General features: G+C 41.3%; 1 protein-coding gene across 1 annotated transcript in view; it reads right to left on the reverse strand.

The window, feature by feature from the left end:
- The window catches only part of PRKCG (protein kinase C gamma), a 708,823-nt gene that overhangs the window by 621,539 nt on the left and 65,735 nt on the right, over positions 1 to 21,549 (reverse strand). Inside the window, exon 2 of the mRNA XM_077259484.1 lies at positions 1,025 to 1,056. Coding sequence (XP_077115599.1) covers positions 1,025 to 1,056 — 32 coding nt within the window. The remainder of the gene's footprint in view (positions 1 to 1,024; positions 1,057 to 21,549) is intronic.

The following is a 21,549-nucleotide window of genomic DNA, read 5'->3' on the forward strand; positions in this document are numbered from 1 at the left end:
GTGTCACGGAGATTGCTTTCTTCCGTGATCTAGAAACCCATAAGTTTCTTTCCAGCATGCAATGTTTAGAAGGGGTCAATCAGCCATGATAAGGGATGGGTTTTTAGGTGAGTAGGTGAGAGAGGGGCGGGTCACCTACTCACCGTATCTCCACCTTAAGGCAGTGGCTGGGGAGTTAAATGTTGAGCCACTGTTTTTTTTTCTTAGTGTTGTGGATTGGAAAGGAGAGACTCCAGACGTGGCTCCAGGAGGAGCAGAAGACATATGCTGGTCTGAGCTGGTGAACCCCTCAGATATACTGTGATTTATCTTTCTGTTTTGCCGCTATGCCAGAAAGGCCACGTTTACTTTACTGAACCCTGCCATGGTTTATGCTGATCCATAATAAACCAGCAGGTGAGTTACGTTCCTGTGTCTACTTCTGAAAGCAGGTGAGTGAGTCAACCCCTCACGATGTGTCTCGACAAGTCACGTTATGCACCAAGAACAGCGGTCCCAACATCGCTGGAATGGTGCCACTGCAGGAGGTAAGTATATATTGCTATTTTATTTGGGGGTCCTAAATCGATTAAACTGGGGTTAATAGTGGACAACTCCTTTAAGGCTTTTAAGCTCACGACAATGACACATCCACGTATCCAACATCTGTATTCCAAAATGTGAACGTTCAATTGCTGTAGTTTGAATATCGTACTTGCAACATACAGAGAAGTAAGGGAGCAAAGAAACATGAAATCGGCATAAACATTTTAATGCCTGTTAATTAAGTAATTAAGTGCAGCCTGCTATGCTACTTTATATGGGTTTGGCATATTTTAAATTAAATTGTGGCATACTATATGCATTTCCAGGCATTGGAGAATTAGGCAGCCAGTATTACCTACAGCAAAAGAAAAGGCGATCTGAATAAATGAATCATTTTCTCCTCTGCACAGCTGCAAAAAATAGCAGAGGGCATCCTCTAGAGAAAATGAGAGGAACAGATAACGCACAAATAAAGCAAAGCATAAAATAAATATCTTACCCTGGCACTGGAATCCTTGTTTTCCAATTCCCCTGTGGAGATGAAAGAACAAATAGGATTCATTAGATGAATATGGAATGTGAATATTATGGAATGGGGCATCATCAAAGAATCTCAGCCGTGGACTAGAGTGGATACATGTGACTTTCTATATCATTCACAGTACATGGTATAATAATATGTTTATATTTATATGGAAATACAATCAGGGCTTATAATTGTGTGATCCTATCACATCTTATATACTTCTGGTATACCCTTCTTTCATATACTCACATCCCAGCAATATGCCATTTACTGGGCTACTTGGTGTAGTATTGATAAAATACCTGTTTTCTCAGCAGGAGGACTAGTAAACCTTCTACCAGGTAGTCCACCGTATTAATGAGCTCTGTATAACACCGCCCCCAGCACTAATTGGCAGCTTTCTCCGTACATGGGCAGAAAGCTGCTAATCAGTGGTGTGGACAGGGTTGAACCGAGCTCAGCATTCAGAGAGATTCATTCCAAAAACGTATTCCTGAATTGATTGGGCCCTTGTAGATTTCCAATATCAAAGGATGACATCCTTAGTAGCTGCCAAAAAGCATCGGAGCAGGCCATTTTTAATAACCCTTAAAAGGGAATAAAAGAATGCAAAGTCAACTGTGGGATATTCCTTAATGTAGTTACAAAAATATGGTTCTAAATCTCAAATATGGCTTCCAGAAGGGGTGTGAAGATGCACCACTCCACCAAGCATGGAGAATAGCCAGGGTCAGAGTCACAGTCAGCACAGCTCTGATACAGAGGGGAACATCCTGTGAAGCACGGTGGGTACTGTGTACCAGTGAGACAACGTTTTATAATTTTTTTCCGAGCATGATGTGCCAAGGGAATTCTATGCTTTAAGAGGAAAATGTTGGTGCATTGCCCAGAATTGGAAATTATTTCTAATTTCTCTATCCACAATCAGGAAAAATAAACAAGAGAGAAATCAGTACGTAGATTTCTAGTAGAAACCAAAAAAGGTTCAAAATCAGTGTGGATACAATCTCACTGACAAACCATCGTAATTGTGAATACTGTAGCTGAGCCAGCGATAAATCAGATAGGACCCACTGAACGTATTGAGTGAAGCAATCTCCCCGATGTGGAGATTATTTCATTTAGACATGGTTTGCCAGACGACTACCACCAAAGAAACTGAGAAACAGATATGGTTGGATAAAAATGAAGATTACAAAAAAAGGAATGATAAAGGACCTGGAACAACGGGTAGATTTTTTTCTAGACTTAGGTAATAACTCCAAACCTCTAAAGTGTGAAGGGTCGCTAATGAGAAATCCATCTTCATAGTCATTACTTTCTGAGATCCATGTAGAGATATCAGCTTATAAGGAGAAAAGATCACTATCAAGTCTCATTCACTGTCTGATGTCAAAGGATAGAGATCAATTAACTGTCCTAGATAGGATGGCTGCATGAAAGGATGGACTAAAATTAACGTGGCCAACTACAAAAGTAGCCTTTTATTCAAATATTGTGTCTAATCTCATCTGAGGTTTGGCCAACACCTCTACGAAATGGCGAAACCCTACTGAGAGATCCTTCAATAAGGAGGACTGATTTGATAAATATATAGAATGTGTTTTTTAATAATTTATCCACACAAGGACAAAGATTTATTACATTCCTTTAGTTTGTTAAGTACTGTATGTGGTTTAATAGAGATTCAGATTTAGAGCAAGCATTGTCCACCAATGGTATGAGAATCAAAACGCCAACATACTTTTATCCTCTTTTTCAAAGTGGATAGAAGAAATTGGGTTGCCTGCAATAATCGCCGAAGGTGCATGGAAATTATCAATGATTTTGTCTTATAATAAATTATTTTAAAGTTACTGACAAGATTATATTGCTCAAATTCTGTAATACCGCATCCAGCATCCCCCCATGGCTCCTTCTCCATGCAGGGACACTGAGATTATCACTGCCCCGGCCACGCGGTGTCTCCCTTAACTTGCTCCCTGCGTCTCTGAATTCCTGATAGCACACATAGTACATGCACGCACGTGCTGCCCTGTTCTTAGAATGCCACGTGCAAGATGACCCCCAGCCAATAACTGGGAGGCATCTTGCTTAAAAGGAAAGCCTTCTCATTATTGAGGTGCAGATGCATCATAGAATCATTAGGTAGTGTGGTAGTCTACTAGTGAGTTATGAAGTCCCTTAGTGCTGGTGCGGCCAGTGTTCTGAATCTGAACCACTAGTCCTCATGTGGCCAATGGGGACCCATAGTCCCTGTTCTTTGCATGGTCAGTCCTGAACCCATAGTCCCTAGTCTCTGTGTGGCCAGTTTTTTAACCTCATCCCTCAGTCCATGTGCGGCCAGTATCTGAATCTGTATCGGAGACCAATGTATCTTAATGTGTACCTATCAAAGTAGTTCATGTATCTGGACTGCCCTATCAGTCTCCAGGTCAATCCTGTCTGAGTCTCCATGTCAGCAACCACTCTACCCATCGATCCTGAATGGAGACCGAGTCCTATCCGTGTCTGCATATCTATCCCTGGGCTCAGCATTTGCAGTACTGGAGGCTGCCTAGGAATAGTACCTGACGGCTACCTGTAGCTCAAACCTGTCTCCACCATCAGGAGCTCTAATGAACAGCAGGTTGTCGCTTAGCTATGTCCCTCCTAAGTAAATCCAGCACCGCGTTAGAGTGGGTCAACAAACTACATGCGCCACCTGCATGCGTGGAGAAATAAAAATAATTGGATAACTTAAATATAGAAAATCAACCACACAAAGGGTTAATTTATAATGCTTTACTGTGTTATTCACCTCTCTCGGCTCTAGTGTTAGACTCTGCAGGCTCCTCTTCTGATATACAGCTCTATTTGCCTTTATGTGCACCTCTGATGGAAGACTGCTAAAACTTCTAGGCTGGCTCAGGCAGCACACCACCTGAGTATTCAGGTAATTTGACCATTACAACTGTCACACCTCTGGGCTCTTCTTATCAGTGCTAGCACAAGCATGTCTCCTAACACACGCAGCATTGTCTGCTATACCACTGGGCTCTGTTACACTTCCTGACATACTCAGCTTAGTTTCACACCTGGGCTCTGCTACTTTACAACAAGTGTGCTTTCTGACATAGACAGCCATGTTTTGTGGCTGGGCTCTGCTCTTTTGCTACAAGTGTGCCTCTTGACATTCCCTGCTTTGCTGGGTTTTACTACATTGCCATGAATCCTGCAAACACAAATCATGAATGTCACCAAAAATAACTTTACGCAAACTGTATTTGATAATGCCTATTAAAATAAGACACTGATAAAAAGAAGTTTTAAATAGTAAACTCGAACATAAGAAATGTGTGGAGTATTATAGAACCTCAATAATATCTATAGAATAAAGTATTGAATTAATTTAATAGTTTAGTAAGTATACATACATATACATAACAACGCTCCAGGCTCATTTTTAAAATGAACTGACAAATAAGTATTATTAAAAAATAAAGTAAAAAAAAACTGTCTATATATTCCAATGTATACAGAGTAAAAAAGCCAGGGACAAATCCAAATTAAGAATAAAATACTGATAAAGTGCAACCAGGGAATCTAGTCACCTATCAGGCTCAACACACGTTTCACTCAATGTGCTTCCTCAAAGGGTGAGCTCTAATCCACTTTTCCACTCAGCTGCAGTACCTTCATTGACTTTACTGCATTTTATTCTGCCATATGCTGTACCTGCTTTGCACAGGACTGTGCCTCATGCCTAAATTTGTTGTACTTAAATTTCGGACTCTGCCACGTAGTCAACTTCACCACATCACTCAGTCTACTCACCTACATCACTATCTTTGCTTTGCTTCATCAGATTCCCTAAGTGTAGACCATAGATATAAATGGACCAGACAACCAGTTTAACAATATTCTTAAAGTTTGAGTCTTGGAGGATTTATGCTTTTTTTAAAATCCACATGGTTTCCTCATTTTGGACAGCAAGACAAGTGTTGCAATTTTGACTATTCTTGATGTTAAAAAACTGGATGGAAGGAGAACAAACACCAACAAGAACAGAGCCTAAATCTACATACAAAAAACCAATAGTATATGCTGTACAGCATATTGTTTTAAATTCACAAAAAAATATAAGATTATTGCACATAATTGAAATATTGTGAATTATCTACCCCATATTCAGAAAGTTCCTGTGACATAAAGATCTACATAATTAATGTGATAGTAACAGGCACAGCATGTTTAATTCCCAGCGAGATAACTGGAATAAATACGGCTTACATTGATTTTATTATGGTTTTCATTTCAGTACAGTATGTATTAGAGGAAAGTCTATTAGATTTTGGTAATGAGCTTAAAGAATCTTTGACCTTTGAAATTGAACCAAAGATTTGTCTTCATTTAAAATAAATACGTTTTAGCCAGACAAGTACTATCATCTTTGATTTCGTCTTAGTATAAACTATAATCTCTTCTTGGCTGGTTAAATGTAAAAATGTTATTTCGGTATTTAACTTGAAAATATTTGGATTCCCTATTAACGAACATACGAACATTATCGAAAGAGGTCCTCACTCAGGACCACCCCCTATGAGCCAAAGTGGAGTACCAGTCATTTACTGGGTCACCAACAGAAAACCAAAGTGATAATAATTCCCTATCTTCTCTCTGTTCTCTCTCTGTATATAGTGGTTGTGTCCACTGGAGGTTGAGTAGATCATAGGGGGGTTCATCCTCCTTCTTGACTTTAGTAAGCCCACATACAAGAGAGGCTACTACAGAGAAATGCAAGGCTGAATGGTAACTTCAACCTGAGAGCTTCCTCCAAACAAGTGGATAGCGATCACTTGAACCTGGTGAGACAACCCTTTTACCATAGAATTAAATATAGCAGAGTTTGTCTTGACTAGTGATGAGCGAGTGCACTCGTTGCTTGGATTTTCCCGAGCACCCTCGGGTGACCTCCGAGTATTTGTAACTGCTCAGAGATTTAGTTTTCATCGCGGCAGCTGAATGATTTACAGCTACTAGCCAGGCTGAGTACATGTGGGGGTTGCCTGGTTGCAAGGGAATCCCCACATGTAATTAAGCAGGCTAGTAGCTGTAAATCATTCAGCTGCTGTGATGAAAACTAAATCTCCGAGAACTAACAAATACTCGGAGGTCACCTGAGCGTTCTCGGGAAAACCCAAGCAACGGGTACACTCGCTCATCACTAGTCTTGAAAGGTAAATAATCCTAACGAGAAAGAAAATGAGACCGCTAGGTACTACGTGTCCAAGAAGCTAAATGTAGGAAAAATCTAATTTAGCTCCATATCCCTTCGCTGTTTTTCACGGCACAGCATCATTTCCAAGTACTCACTGTGCAAGTGAATGTGTCCATTCTTCATTCCCTGCACAATCGGTGGCCAGGAGCCCGAGTATATAGTAAAAAGTATGAATGGTAACCAGCACTAAACCAATGCTATAGCCACTTCACTCCGTATTTTCACTTATCAAGTAACGCAATTTCATAGAGATGTGTCATCATTTTAGGAAATGGAAAAAAATCCTTTAATTAGTAAAGTTTTCAACATTATGTGGGAGCTGACATGCAGATTTCAGAGAGGTTTCACTTATTAGTCTCTATGCTGTTGTGTCAATACAATGAGTTTTTTATCAGCAGGAGCGGTCCAGACTGGTGCTTACGTGCATTGAGATTCACCTTCACCCCCAGCACTGATTAGCAGTTTACTGTCAACAGACAATGTACACAAAAGCTGTGTTGGTGTGTGGGGCTAGCTTTCTGAGCTTAACTTCACAAGTCCGTTTTTCATGTTCGCATGTGGTCCATTTCTTAAGGACCGCAAATACGTACACACGCACACCCATTGTATTCAATGGTGGTGTGCACATGTCAGACTTGCAGATATGTCCGTTTTTTACCAGCACCACTGACAGAATGCATGCTGCGCACGTCCACACTGATGACACGGATAACATCTGTGTGTCATCAGTGTGTCACATACCAGCATCTAGGAAAACCCGTATAGTTTGCTCTGTTCCCAGATGCGAAGTGCAGAACTCAGCTCATCATTGTCACCTACTCTCCCTGCGATCAGCGAGAGCAGGAGACACTGATGATAGTTGTAGTCATAGCGTGTGTCCAGTGGTGTATTAAATAAATGTTTAAAAAGAACAGTGTGGGCTCACGCTTATTTTTCATAACCAGCAGAGGAAAAGCCGACTGCTGGAAGCTGATATAATAATCTAGGAAAGGGGCCATTAGCCCTAAATTTTCCCAGGCTATTAATAACAGCTCACAGCTGTTTGTTTAGCCTTTACTGGATAGTGTACAGAGGGACCACAGAAAAAAAATTACGTAAAGTCTCCCTTTAAATTCTACCCAACAGGTAGGGTAATAGGGTTGGGTTTGATATCAGCTGTTTTATGTCTGCTGACATCAAGAAATTTCGTACGGTGCTAGAGGTGATCTCATTGAGGTCACCGCAGTTCATCATGATGCTCACAATGAGCTGTCTGTGGGAACCGCAGCTTTAGTGACCTGCAGTAACCTCAATGAAGTCACCGCAGGTCACTGAAGCTGTGCTCTGACTCTCAGCTTAGTGTCTTCTGGATGCCAGGCTGAATGGTCACATCATGAAACTCTTCAGCAAGGCATCCAGATGAAGCAGAGATGGATTATGGCGTGGGACAAATTGATTATCGTCTGACTGGTGAGGAAAATGTTTTTTTTTATTTTACACTAGTAAATAGGTAAATGGGTGGGAAGTGTTCATTTCAAATAACAGAGTCTGTGGTTTCTTTTAAATAAAGAAATTCTGGCTGTATATTTTTAACAATATGACTATGGGGTTAGTAATGGGGGCATCTTATAGCTGCCTCTCTATTACTATCCCCTGTGCTTGATGCCATAAAACAGCTGAAATCAATCTCAACCATATTACCCCACTTGCCACCCATTCAGGGCAAGTGGGAGGAGTGAGACTAAGTGCCAGATTTGGCGCATCTTATTTATGTGCCATTTCTGAGGCCACTAAAGGCTGATGTTATTAGCCTGAGAGGGTGACCAATATCCATGGCCCCTTCCCAGGCTATTAATATCTGTCCACAGCTGTCTGTTTAGCCTTTACTGGCTACAATTTATAAGGAGACTTATTTGCTTAAAAATAAAAAGCAAGCACAAAAAACAAAACATGCAAAGAGCTGATTATATAGTACACTGGCATATTTCTATCTATTAGTGAAGAGCGAAAATACTCGTTACTCGAGATTTCTCGAGCACGCTCGGGCATCCTCTGAGTATTTTTTAGTGCTCGGAGATTTAGTTTTTCTTGCCACAGCTGAATGATTTACATCTGTTAGCCAGCATAAGTACATGTGGGGATTCCCTAGCAACCAGGCAACCCCCACATGCCCCCATATGCTGGCTAAATCATTCAGCTGATTCATTCATTCATTCTGCCTCCCAAAGATCGCAGTAAGGCTCGGTGCACATTTATCCTGTGCTCTGTACTGAGCACTTACACCGGGGTTTCCATGTAAATCTCTAAAATATGTGATTCAGACAGAACTCCCGGCAGAAGATTCCCTATAATGAAGCAGATGGAGGCACTGTGGATGCTGTCTGACCTGTGATCCGGCGGTGTCCGTCTTTTTAGGATTGCATAAAAGCGCAGTAAACCACAGTTTTGTGCACTTCTTTAAAGAAGGACACAGCTGAACAGAGGCCAGACAGAGTCCAGAGTAACTCTGTTGCCTCATTATAGTGAATGGATCCATCAGTGGTTTCATCTGAATTGCGTCACTCAAAGATTTAGATGGAAGCCCCAAAGTGTGTGCTAAGGGTAGTGCACCAGATAAATGAGATCCCAAGTGTTATGTAAAATGTTCCCAATAAAAGCATCAACTCAATCCACAAAGAAAGCAAGTACCCACTCAGGCCTGTCATCTACCAATTGAAATATACGGCGCTTTCTCATTACTGGTAGCAAAAAGCCTCTTGAAAAGTTAAATGGCTCCTCATCCTCAAAAGAAATCCAACAAATTATGAGACTCTGAATCCAAATTCCCCCTCCCTTTTGAGCTCTGCAGTGTACCTAAACCACATATAGGGTCCACATTTGGCATTTCTGTAGTGATGAGAGCTCGCCTAATTTATGGGGTTCATGTCTCCAGAATCACGAGCTGAGCACAATGTTTGGGTACTGCAAAGTACTGGGCACTACAGTGGCAGCTTTTCAATTTTTACTCAGCAACATCCACTGTTGCTAGTTTCTGACAAACACCAATGGAGTCAAAATCATCACTACAACTGTAGATAAATTCCAAGAGGGGTCTAATTTCCAAAATGGGGTCACTTGAGGGGATATTCTTCTCTTCTGGCACTTAAGGGCTCTATAAATGGAGTCCACAAACTATTCTACCATAATTTGTTCTCTGAGAGTCACATAGCTGTTATGACCCCAATGGCAGAGGGTCTCAGAAATAAATACCAAGTCTGCAAACACAAAAAACCAGCTCATAGGGCAGTGGTAACTGGGCTGACCGTATATCTAATCCTAGCACTACAAATAGCAGCAGCCGGGGAACGTGCCTACGTTGGTTCTAGACGTCTCGCGCCAGCCGGAGAACTAACTAACCCTAGAAGGGAAAAGATAGACCTTTCTTGCCTCCAGAGAAAAGACCCCAAAAGTTGGATACAAGCCCCCACAAATAATAACGGTGAGGTAAGAAGAAAAGACAAACGTAAGAATGAACTAGGTATTTAGCAAAGAGAGGCCCACTGACTAATAGCAGAATATAGTAAGATGACTTATACGGTCAGCAAAAACCCTATCAAAATTTCCACGCTGGATATTCAAGAACCCCCGAACCGTCTAATGGCCCGGGGGGAGAATACCAGCCCCCTAGAGCTTCCAGCAAAAACAGGAATCACATTTAGTACAAGCTGGACAAAAATTAAGAGCAATGCAAATAACCAAAAAACAAGGAAGCAAGACTTAGCTTAATTTTGCAAGAAACAGGACCAGCAGACAGGAGCAAACAGAAAGGACTGATTACAACGATGCCAGGCACCAGACTGAGAATTCAGGAAGTTCATATAGCAACACCCCTGGACTAACGACCCAGGTGGGTGCCAAACTGAGGAAAGACAATCCCAGAGTCATATGGGGATAATGGGGATAGGGGAAAATATGTGTAAGTGGGTTGAGAGCTGGCTCAGGGATAGGAAACAAAGGGTGGTTATTAATGGAGCACACTCGGACTGGGTCACGGTTAGCAGTGGGGTACCACAGGGGTCAGTATTGGGCCCTCTTCTTTTTAACATATTTATTAATGACCTTGTAGGGGGCATTCAGAGTAGAATTTCAATATTTGCAGATGACACTAAACTCTGCAGAGTAATCAATACAGGGGAGGACAATTTTATATTACAGGATGATTTATGTAAACTAGAAGCTTGGGCTGATAAATGGCAAATGAGCTTTAATGGGGATAAATGTAAGGTCATGCACTTGGGTAGAAGTAATAAGATGTATAACTATGTGCTTAATTCTAAAACTCTGGGCAAAACCGTCAATGAAAAAGACCTGGGTGTATGGGTGGATGACAAACTCATATTCAGTGGCCAGTGTCAGGCAGCTGCTACTAAGGCAAATAAAATAATGGGATGTATTAAAAGAGGCATAGATGCTCATGAGGAGAACATAATTTTACCTCTATACAAGTCACTAGTTCGACCACACTTAGAATACTGTGCACAGTTCTGGTCTCCGGTGTATAAGAAAGACATAGCTGAACTGGAGCGGGTGCAGAGAAGAGCGACCAAGGTTATTAGAGGACTGGGGGGTCTGCAATACCAAGATAGGTTATTACACTTGGGGCTATTTAGTTTGGAAAAACGAAGACTAAGGGGTGATCTTATTTTAATGTATAAATATATGAGGGGACAGTACAAAGACCTTTCTGATGATCTTTTTAATCATAGACCTGAGACAGGGACAAGGGGGCATCCTCTACGTCTGGAGGAAAGAAGGTTTAAGCATAATAACAGACGCGGATTCTTTACTGTAAGAGCAGTGAGACTATGGAACTCTCTGCCGTATGATGTTGTAATGAGTGATTCATTAATTAAATTTAAGAGGGGACTGGATACCTTTCTGGAAAAGTATAATGTTACAGGGTATATACACTAGATTCCTTGATAAGGCGTTGATCCAGGGAACTAGTCTGATTGCCGTATGTGGAGTCGGGAAGGAATTTTTTTCCCCATGGTGGAGTTACTCTTTGCCACATGGGGTTTTTTTGCCTTCCCCTGGATCAACATGTTAGGGCATGTTAGGTTAGGCTATGGGTTGAACTAGATGGACTTACAGTCTTCCTTCAACCTTAATAACTATGTAACTATGTAACTATGTATATCACTAGTGACCACAAGAGGGAGCCAAAAAAGTCTAATTCACAACAGTACCCCCCCCTTTAAGGAGGGGTCACCGAACCCTCACCAAGACCACCAGGGCTATCAGGATGAGCAGCGTGAAAGGCACGAACTAAATCAGCCGCATGCACATCAGAGGCAACCACCCAGGAATTATCCTCCTGACCATAGCCCTTCCACTTGACCAGATACTGAAGCCTCCGCCTGGAGAGACGAGAATCCAAGATCTTCTCCACCACGTACTCCAACTCGCCCTCAACCAACACCGGAGCAGGAGGCTCAACAGAAGGAACCACAGGTACAACGTACCGCCGCAACAAAGACCTATGGAACACGTTGTGAATGGCAAACGACACCGGAAGATCCAAGCGAAAGGACACAGGATTAAGGATTTCCAATATCTTGTAAGGACCGATGAAGCGAGGCTTAAATTTAGGAGAGGAGACCTTCATAGGAACAAATCGAGAAGACAGCCATACCAAATCCCCAACACGAAGTCGGGGACCCACACCGCGGCGGCGGTTGGCAAAACGCTGAGCCTTCTCCTGTGACAACTTTAAGTTGTCCACCACATGATTCCAAATCTGCTGCAACCTATCCACCACAGAATACATCAAAGGGAAAAAAGGTATCTGCCTAGTTTAGTGGCAATGCTCCAAAATAATATACTCATCCAAAAAAGCAACAAAAAGCAATGTAGCCATAAAATAACAAGATTTTATTAAGGGTACATATAAATACAAAAAAAATGTTAAAAATATTTGATAACAGTATGGGGATAGAAACTATACAAGAAAGTAACCACCATGAGGCAAAAAAGCATATCAATGTGGTATAATATATTGTTCAAATGACATGATTGTGCGCAAAACAAATGTAAAAAAGCCAAAAAAGGTATAATGTATAACAATGGTATGGTTATACAAGGCAAAAATGCAGATCATACAATGCGCAAAAAAATGTGATAAAAAAGAGTGAAGAAAAGATGTATATACACCAGGCATGTGTTATAATGTCAAAAGATGATTTAAATGGGCATGTGAAAAAGGGTCATGCTAATAGCAACGCATACTGATGAAAGATGCGAGTATGTATTAATGTCTATGGTACCAACATCTATAATACTAATGTCTATATCTGTATAGAAACCAAAATGGTTTTTGAGCAAAAGATGTATGGCCAAGTGGAAAATAGTGGTGGTTATAAACCTACCAATAGCCAGATTCCACATGCATTAGAAGCAAAACATGACCTATGTTAAGTAGCAGCCTGGATTGTTACCTCACGGTGGTGGCAGCGTCCCGACGCGCGTTTCGCGTAATGCTTCGTCCGGGGAAAGTGCATGTACTGTGTCTATTTCCAAATGTTTAAATAGAGAGGGTTTAGCTCGGATTGGTGGCGATTTAATGGCGGCGTGTGTACGAACACTCCTGTATGCTGCCGCTGCTGATCGGCGTCACGTGATGCTCGACCGCGCCTCCTCTGCCCGACGCGTCAGAGCAGGGGGCGGGCCGGACGCCAACTGAGACGCGTCTCCACAGCGACCGCAGAAACAGGAAGCTCGTGTATGCATGGTGCACGGCTGATAGAAAACTCGTTCCGGATCTGACTGTGCAGCATATAGAAAGGTAATACTGCGCACAGATGAAATATGTCGCATGCAGCATACTCATTAAGATAGTTTGAGGAAGGGGCCAATCAAGATGCGGACAGAAAGAAAAAGAGTGCACCATAATACGAAATGCAAAAAACATCCAAAGGCTTATATGAATATCCCATATTCTATACATATGAAGTTTGAGCTATACATAAAAAACAAACATAAAATGTGATGCCAAATTAACCAATATAAATTAATAAATTACGAGAGAGATTACTAATATAGACCATTATGCATAAAGTGACCCGTGCATTCTATATATACACACACATTGCACATTATATAAGTGCATTAAAAAAATCGTTCTAAAAAGGTATTAAAAAATATAAATATAAAGGGGATAATTCTATAAAACGGAAAAATAGATAAAGATGATATTACTATACCATATTATTAATAATAGTGAGCCGTGTATTAATTTGGTGCATAAAGTGACCAGTGCTTCCATATATATATTTATATATAAGAAAATGATTATACATAAATATAAACAATAACTAGTAAATAATGAATAATGCCAAAGCTGGTATAAAAGTGTGATATTAAAGGTGACGAATCTATATTAATAAAGTGACCTGTGCAATGTGTATACATATAAAGATACATACATATGTATCAAGCAAGAATTATTGTCCATAAAAGAATAATGATATAGTTGGAGAATCTCCTTCCTGCTATAACAACGCTGGTTTCGTTTTTCATGAAGACGACCATGCTGAAAATGCTGTGGTTGGGTAGATTCATAACAGCCTCAGACTTCGCAGAAGTGAGAAAAAACGCTATTAAGCCATAATATTCGCATAATAACTAAAGAGTAAAAAATGAAAATTAAAAACAAATCAATCTAAAACACATCTAAAACATTAAATATACAAAAGTATATATATATGGGGATATATATATACCTTTTATAAGAAAGGGGCATAACTAAGAACTTCATTTAGACCTGACGGTTGAATAGAACCCACCCTATAGATCCACTGAGCCTCTAATTGTGCTAGCTTTTTCTTCCAATTACCTCCTCGAGTATCCACATAAACCTTATCAATGCCAGTAACAGATAGAAGCGTGGCGTCACAGTCATGGTGTTTTCTAAAATGCCTAGGAATAGGCTTCAAAAGTGTAAGGTCTTCCACCTTTAATGCACCCAAAATGTCCCGGTGGTGCTCCCTTGCCCTGATTTTGAGTGGCCTAGAAGTAAGCCCCACATATGATTTGGGGCAGGGACAGGTTGCTAAGTATACCACCCCAGTAGTGTTGCAGGTGATGTGTTGTGTGATAGTAAAGGTGTTCTTACCATCGCATGACTTGAATTCTGTTGCGCGCAACATATTGGGGCAGGCAATACATTGTCCACACGGATAGAAACCCCATTTAGGACCTTTAGATGTGAAGCTTTTTTCTATTTGCGGTCCACGGTAATAACTATGGACAAGTTGATCCCTCAAATTTGGTGATCGCCGGAAGGTGATGGCTGGGTTTTGTGGAAGATGCTTGTTGAGGGTGCGATCAGTCATTAGAATAGGCCAGTATTTTCTTAGGGCTTCTCTCATTTCAAACCATCTACCGTTATATGTAGAGATGAATCGTACCTTTGACTCTGCAGGATTTTTTATGCATGGTTGTAATAAACTAGCGCGTCTTGCATTTTGGGCTTTTTTTGCACCTTTCCTTATGCTTCTCTTTGAGTAGCCTCGCTCTTCGAATCTTGTAGCGAGTGCACTTGCTTGTTCCTGAAATGTCGAGTCATTGGAACATATTCGCCTTACCCTCAGAAATTGTCCTGTGGGGATACCATCTATGAGTGGTTTAGGATGAGAGGACGAGGCGTGGAGCAGGTTGTTTACGGCAGTTGCCTTCCGAAAGACATCAGTCTCCAGAGTTTTTCCCACTCCTCCTGAAATTTGAATGTCCAGAAAATCAATAGTGTTTTGACTATATTTAACAGATAGTTTAATATTCAAATTGTTGTCATTCAGGATTTTCACAAAATCGAGGAGGTCCCGCTCTGAACCCTGCCAGATGAGTAAAATGTCATCTATATAGCGGGTCCAGAACAGGACCCCCTCGATATGCGCCACCGGTTGGGTAAAAAACAAGCCCCTTTCCCACATACCTAAAAACAAATTTGCGTATGATGACGCGAAGGCCGCACCCATGGCGGTACCTTGCTTTTGGAGGTAGATGGTTTCCTTAAAAATAAAAAAATTATGTTCCAGGGCAAAAGTTAATAATTTGAGTAGGAAGTTAATAAACTCAGGCTCATGCTTGGTCATTGTCAAAAAAGTTTTAACTGCCTGAATCCCATCACAATGATGGATAGAGGTATATAGTGACTCGACGTCCATCGAGACAAGCCACATGTCCTCTTCCCATGGTATACCTTCAATTTTTCTCAAGACATCACTGGTGTCTTTAGCATAGGATGGAAGGTCAGATACCAATGGTTTAAGGTGAAAGTCCAAGAATTTTGAAATGGTTTCACACAAATTGCCATTGCCCGAGACTATGGGCCGCCCAGGTACAACAAGGAAGCAAGACTTAGCTTAATTTTGCAAGAAACAGGACCAGCAGACAGGAGCAAACAGAAAGGACTGATTACAACGATGCCAGGCACCAGACTGAGAATTCAGGAAGTTCATATAGCAACACCCCTGGACTAACGACCCAGGTGGGTGCCAAACTGAGGAAAGACAATCCCAGAGTCATATCACTAGTGACCACAAGAGGGAGCCAAAAAAGTCTAATTCACAACACATAGCGCTCCGTTCCTCCCGAGTCTCTCCGTATGCAGTACTGCACAGCCAAATATAGGATGTCACCATGATCAGCAGAAATTATGGGACACATTTTGTTGCCATTTTTACACATTTCCCTGACTGACAAGGTAAAATCTGAAGCTAAAACTAATTTTCTATGGTAAAAATGTACAGTAATTTGTTTTTTTCATCATCCAGTGGTATAAAATTTTGTGACACACATGTGGCATCAATATGATATCACTGGACCCCTATTTGAAGTCAATGAGAGGTGCAGTTTGTAAAATGGGGTCACTTATGGGGAGTTCTGCTGTTCCGGCACCTCAGTGGCTCTTTCAGTGTGTCATGGCAGACTCAAACCAATCCAGCAAACTGTGCACTACAGCATGGCACTTGTCCCCTTCTGAGCTTTGCACTGTGACTCAAAAGTAGTTTTCAACTACATGCGAGATATTGGCATACTCGGGAGAAATTGCATAACATATTTTGTGATCCATTTTCTCATATTATCCCTTTTGAAAATAGAAAACTTGGGGCTAAAGAAACATTTTAGTGGAAAAAATGGTAATTTTCTGTTGAGTCAGCCCAATGTTAATCAAATCTGTGAATCGTTTGGGAGTTAAAAATGCTCACCACACTGCTAAATGAATTCCTCAAGTTGTATAGTTTCCAAAATGGGGTCACTTGTTGAGATTTCTGCTTGCATGTCAGGGGCTCTTTAAATGTGACATGAGATCCACAATCTGTTCCAACCAGAATTACACTCCAGAAATTAATTGATGCTCCTTCCCTTCCATCCCTGCCATGTGCCCGAACATTAGTTTTCCACCACATATAGGTTATCGGTTTACTTGGCATAAATTGCACAACAAATTGTATGATTCATTTTCTCCTGTTGTGAAAATTAAATATTTGGGGCTGAGCAATAATTTTTGTAATTTTACATTTTCATAGATCAACGTTATAAAATTTTGTGAAGCACCTGTGGGTTGAAGTTTCTCATCACACTTCTAAATTCCTTGAGTGGTGTAGTTTCCAAAATAGAGTCACTTGTGGGGCGTTTCCATTGTTTAAGCACATCAAAGACTCGGTAAAAGCAACATGGCTCCCACAATCTATTTCAGCCAATTTTGTACTCCAAAAGTGAAATGGCGCTCCTTCTCTTCCAAGCCCTGCCATGCACCCAAACAGTAGTTTTCCTTCACATATGAGGTATCTTTGTACTCAGGATAAATTACAAAACAAATTGTATGTTTCGTTTTCTCCTGATACCCCTGTAAAAATGCAAAATTTGAGGCTAAATGAACATTTTCTTTATGAGAAAAAGTAAAAAGTTTGTTTTTTCATTTCACATTGCTTTAATTCCTGTGAAGCATCTAAGGGGTTAATAAACTTCTTGAATGTGGTTTTGAGAATTTTGAGGGGTGCAGTTTTTAAAATAGTCTCACTTTGGGGCATTTTTGTCATATAGGCCCCTCAAAGTTACTTCAGTGATGTGATCCCTAAAAAAAGTTTTGTAAATCTTGTTGGAAAAATGAGAAATTGCTAATAAACATTTAACTCTTCTAACTTCATAACAGAAAAAAAATTATGTTTAAAAACTGATGCAGATGTAAAGTAGACATGTGGGAAATGTTATTTATAAATTATTTTGTACAGCATGACTAACTGGTTTAAGGATATAAAAAATTGAAAGGTTGAAAATTGCTAAATTTTCGAAAAAAAAATTTTTTTTTTTAAATACGCCCAAAAATGCTCAACCTAAGTTTACCACTGACATCAAGTACAATGTGTCAGGAAAAAAAAACAATCTCACAATCACTGGGATTTGTTGAAGCGTTCCAGTTATTACCACACGAAGTGACGCTGGTCAGAATTAAAATAATTTCACCTGGTCAGGAAGGTGAAAATAGGCTCGGAGTTGGATGGGTTAATTACATGTTGAAAAACAATCCTAGTTCTGTAATAATACAAGGAGCATGGCCTATAATAGGTGGCGAGAGAAACTGGAGAATTTCTTTGTAATGTGCCTGGTATTCATGTGATTACGCATGGGACTGATTTGCAGCCCATGAAAGTAAATTGTGAAACTTATTGAATGGGGAGTTGTTCACGCCCTCCAGGGAAAACCTTACAAATTAGCAGATAATTTGAAGATGAAATTAGTGTCTAGTGTTTCAATCAATGAGATAAATATCAGGTATGAGTGGGTGACCTGTTTTAACCCCTTCACGTGGCAGCCCATTTTCATTTTTGTGTTTCTGTTTTCGATCCCTTTATTCCCAGAGCCATAACTTTTTTATTTTTCTCTCAATATGGCCATGTGAGGGCTTTGTTTTTGTGGGATGAGTTGTATCTTTGAAAACACCATTGGTTTCACCCATATTGTGCACTGGAAAACAGGAAAAAGACTCCAAGTAGCATGAAGTTGCAAAAAAGTGCAATTACACAGCTGTTCACCAAATGCTAAAACTGACCTGCTTTTATAATTCTCCAGGTCATTACGAGTTCATAGACACCAAACATGTCTAGGTTCTTTTTTACGTAAGTGGTGAAAACAAAATCCAAAGTTTGTTAAAAAAAATTGGACCATTTTCCGAGACCCGTAACAAATCCATTTTTCGTGATCTGGTGCCAGGTGAGAGCTTATTTTTTGCATGATGAGCCATTGCTTTTATTGATACCATTTTTATATAAATTCGATCTTTTGATCTCCCGTTTTAATGCAATGTTGCGGAGACCAAAAAAGCGTAATTTTGGCGTTTTGACTTTTTTCTCACTACACTGTTTACTGTTTGGATTAATTAATATTTTTTAAAACTTTTTTTTAAAACTATACACTTGCTTCAATAGTTTCCATGGGTGACTAGAAGCTGAAATAATCCGATCACTTGTGCTACACAGAGCAGGGCTTGAGCCCTGCTCTGACTATTAGAAATACTCACTTACTATGAACGCTGACCTCTCCTCCTACTGTATTCTCTATGAGAAAACCGCTTGGTGACATGTTGGCCTGCAGTGTACCTCACGAGAACAATGCAATTGGCAGTCTGAAATTGGACATTCCCAAATATAATCTCCCAACCATCTGTTTGCCGTTCCCATCAATATTGGCAGGTTTGGCTAACATTAGTCCAATGTGTATAGGGACCTTTATTATAATATAAAAGTGATCAAACATTTGTCCCATACCGAAAAAAAACATGGACTGGAGAGGTGCAAGATTGTTAGAAGATAGGCCACAGAGGAGGAGGATGCAGTAGTCGAGGCGAGAGATGATTACGGCATGCAAAAGCATTTCGGTGGAGTGAGGGTTTAGCAAAGGACAGATACTGGAAATATTTTTGAGCTGGAGGTGACAGGAGGTGGCAAGAGCTTGGATGTGCAGTTTGAGGGACAGGACAGTCAAGGGTTACTCCAAGACAGAGGATTTCCGGGACAGGGGAAAGTGAGATGTCATTTATTGTGATAGATAGATCAGGTAGGGAAGGTATGTGAGGCAGAGGAAAGATAATTAGATTTGTCCAGATTGAGCTTGAGGAAGCGAGAGGAGAAGAAGGGGGATATGGCTGATAGACACTCTGGGATTCTGGACAACAGAGAAGTGACGTCTGGTCGAGAGAGGTAGATCTGAGTGTCATCAGCATATAGATGGTACTGGAAGCCAGAGGACTTTATGAGCTACCCATAGCCAAGTGTAAACATGAAGAAGAGTAGGTTCCTAGGACAGAGCCTTGAGGGACACCAACATAGAGGGTGGGATGAGGAGGTAGTGTGGGAGTAGGAAACGCTAAACGTGCGGTTCGCAAGGCATGAGGAGATCCAGGATAGGGCATGGTCTTTGATGCCAAACGAAGAGATCGTGACTAAACAAACTATAAAATTAGCCTATTATTTATCCCATGTGGTGAACGTCTTTAAAAATAGAAAAGTTATTTCTCCTCCAAAATAAGTAATACAAATTGATCAAAAAGTCAAATGTACCACAAAATATTGCCAATAATAATATCGTTAACTCTTGTTGCAAAAATTAAGCCCTCAAACACATTTGGGAATTAAATCAAAGTGTTTTTGGTCTAACACACGACAGCAGGAAAAAAAACAAATGATATTTTTTATTGTACAAAAGTAGTAAAACATTAAAAATGATATAAATATGGCATCACCATAATCATATTAACCCAGAGAGTAAAGTCATCATGGTAATTATATTGCACAGCATTTACTGCTAAAGCATTGTGTGTATAATGAATCTCAAACCATACTGATTCTTTATGAAGCAAGGATTCTTTTGCTGAAAACAATCAGTATGAAACAAAGCAACTGCTCTATGGAAACTAAACAATTTTTGATTGTTTTTTGCCTGAAATTGAGTGCTGCAGTTTTATGAGGAACAGATTTTAAAGTGGCGTGGAGTCTGGAGCCTGGCACTAGATGCACCATGCTGAAAGTATGTAAGGAGAAATGCTTAAGGGTATGTGTACACGTTCAGGAAACGCTGCGTTTTTGACGCTGCATTTTCCGCAGCGTCAAAAACGCAGCGTCCAGATGTTACAGCATAGTGGAGGGGATGTAAAGAAATCCCGTCTCCACTGTGCATTAAAAAACACATGCGTTTTTCCCGCGAAAACGCACATGCGGTGCGTTTTTTCAAAATGCAGCATGTTGCTACAATGAGCAAAACACGCAGGAACACCGCAGGTGACCTGCCAGTGACCTCAGGTGCAGTTTTGGTCAGGATTTTACCTGCATAAAATCCTGACCAAAGCCTGAAACAAACCTGAACGTGGACACATACCCTAAGGGGTTTCCACGGTCAGTAAACGCTGCTTGTTTGACGCTGCAGCGTCAAACAAGCAGCGTCCAGATGTTCCAGCATAGTGGAGGGGATTTTATGAAATCCCGTCTCCACTATGCGTGGAAACCCGCACGCGGCGGCCCTGCGACTCCGGACATGCTGCGCGTCTTTTCAGAACGCAGCATGTCCGTACACCTTGCGGTGACGCAGCGTCCCCGCAAGGCATATCACAGGGCCCTATGGCGAGGGGTGCGATGATCCCGGATGTGTACTGTACACATCCGGCACCATCGCGTCCCATTAAGGGGGCGGGGCTTAGCGCCGAGCGGCTTCGCCGCTGCGGCGATACCGCTGAGTAGCCTTAACGTGGAGACATAGCCTAAGGGTATGTTTCCACGTTCAGGAAACGCTGCTTGTTTGACGCTGCGCAGCGCTGCAGCGTCAAACAAGCAGCGTCCAGATGTTCCTGCATAGTGGAGGGGATTTGATGAAATCCCGTCTCCACTATGCGTGGAAACCCGCACGCGGCGGCCCTGCGACTACGGACATGCTGCGCGTCTTTTCAGATCGCAGCATGTCCGTACACCTTGCGGAGACGCAGCGTCCCCGCAAGGCATATCACAGGGCCCTATGGGAGAGAGCGATCATCCCGGATGTGAAGAGTTAACACATCCGGAATGATCGCGTCCCATTAAGGGGGCGGGGCTTAGCGCCGAGCGGCTTCGCCGCTGCGGCGATACCGCCGCCCATCCGTACCGTGGAGACATACCCTTAGGGTATGTGTCTATGTTCAGGAAACGCTGAGTTTTTGACGCAGCATTGAGCAGCATGCATAAAAAATGCAGCA

This window comes from Ranitomeya variabilis, chromosome 4, assembly GCF_051348905.1.
Source record: "Ranitomeya variabilis isolate aRanVar5 chromosome 4, aRanVar5.hap1, whole genome shotgun sequence".
Lineage (NCBI taxonomy): Eukaryota > Metazoa > Chordata > Amphibia > Anura > Dendrobatidae > Ranitomeya > Ranitomeya variabilis.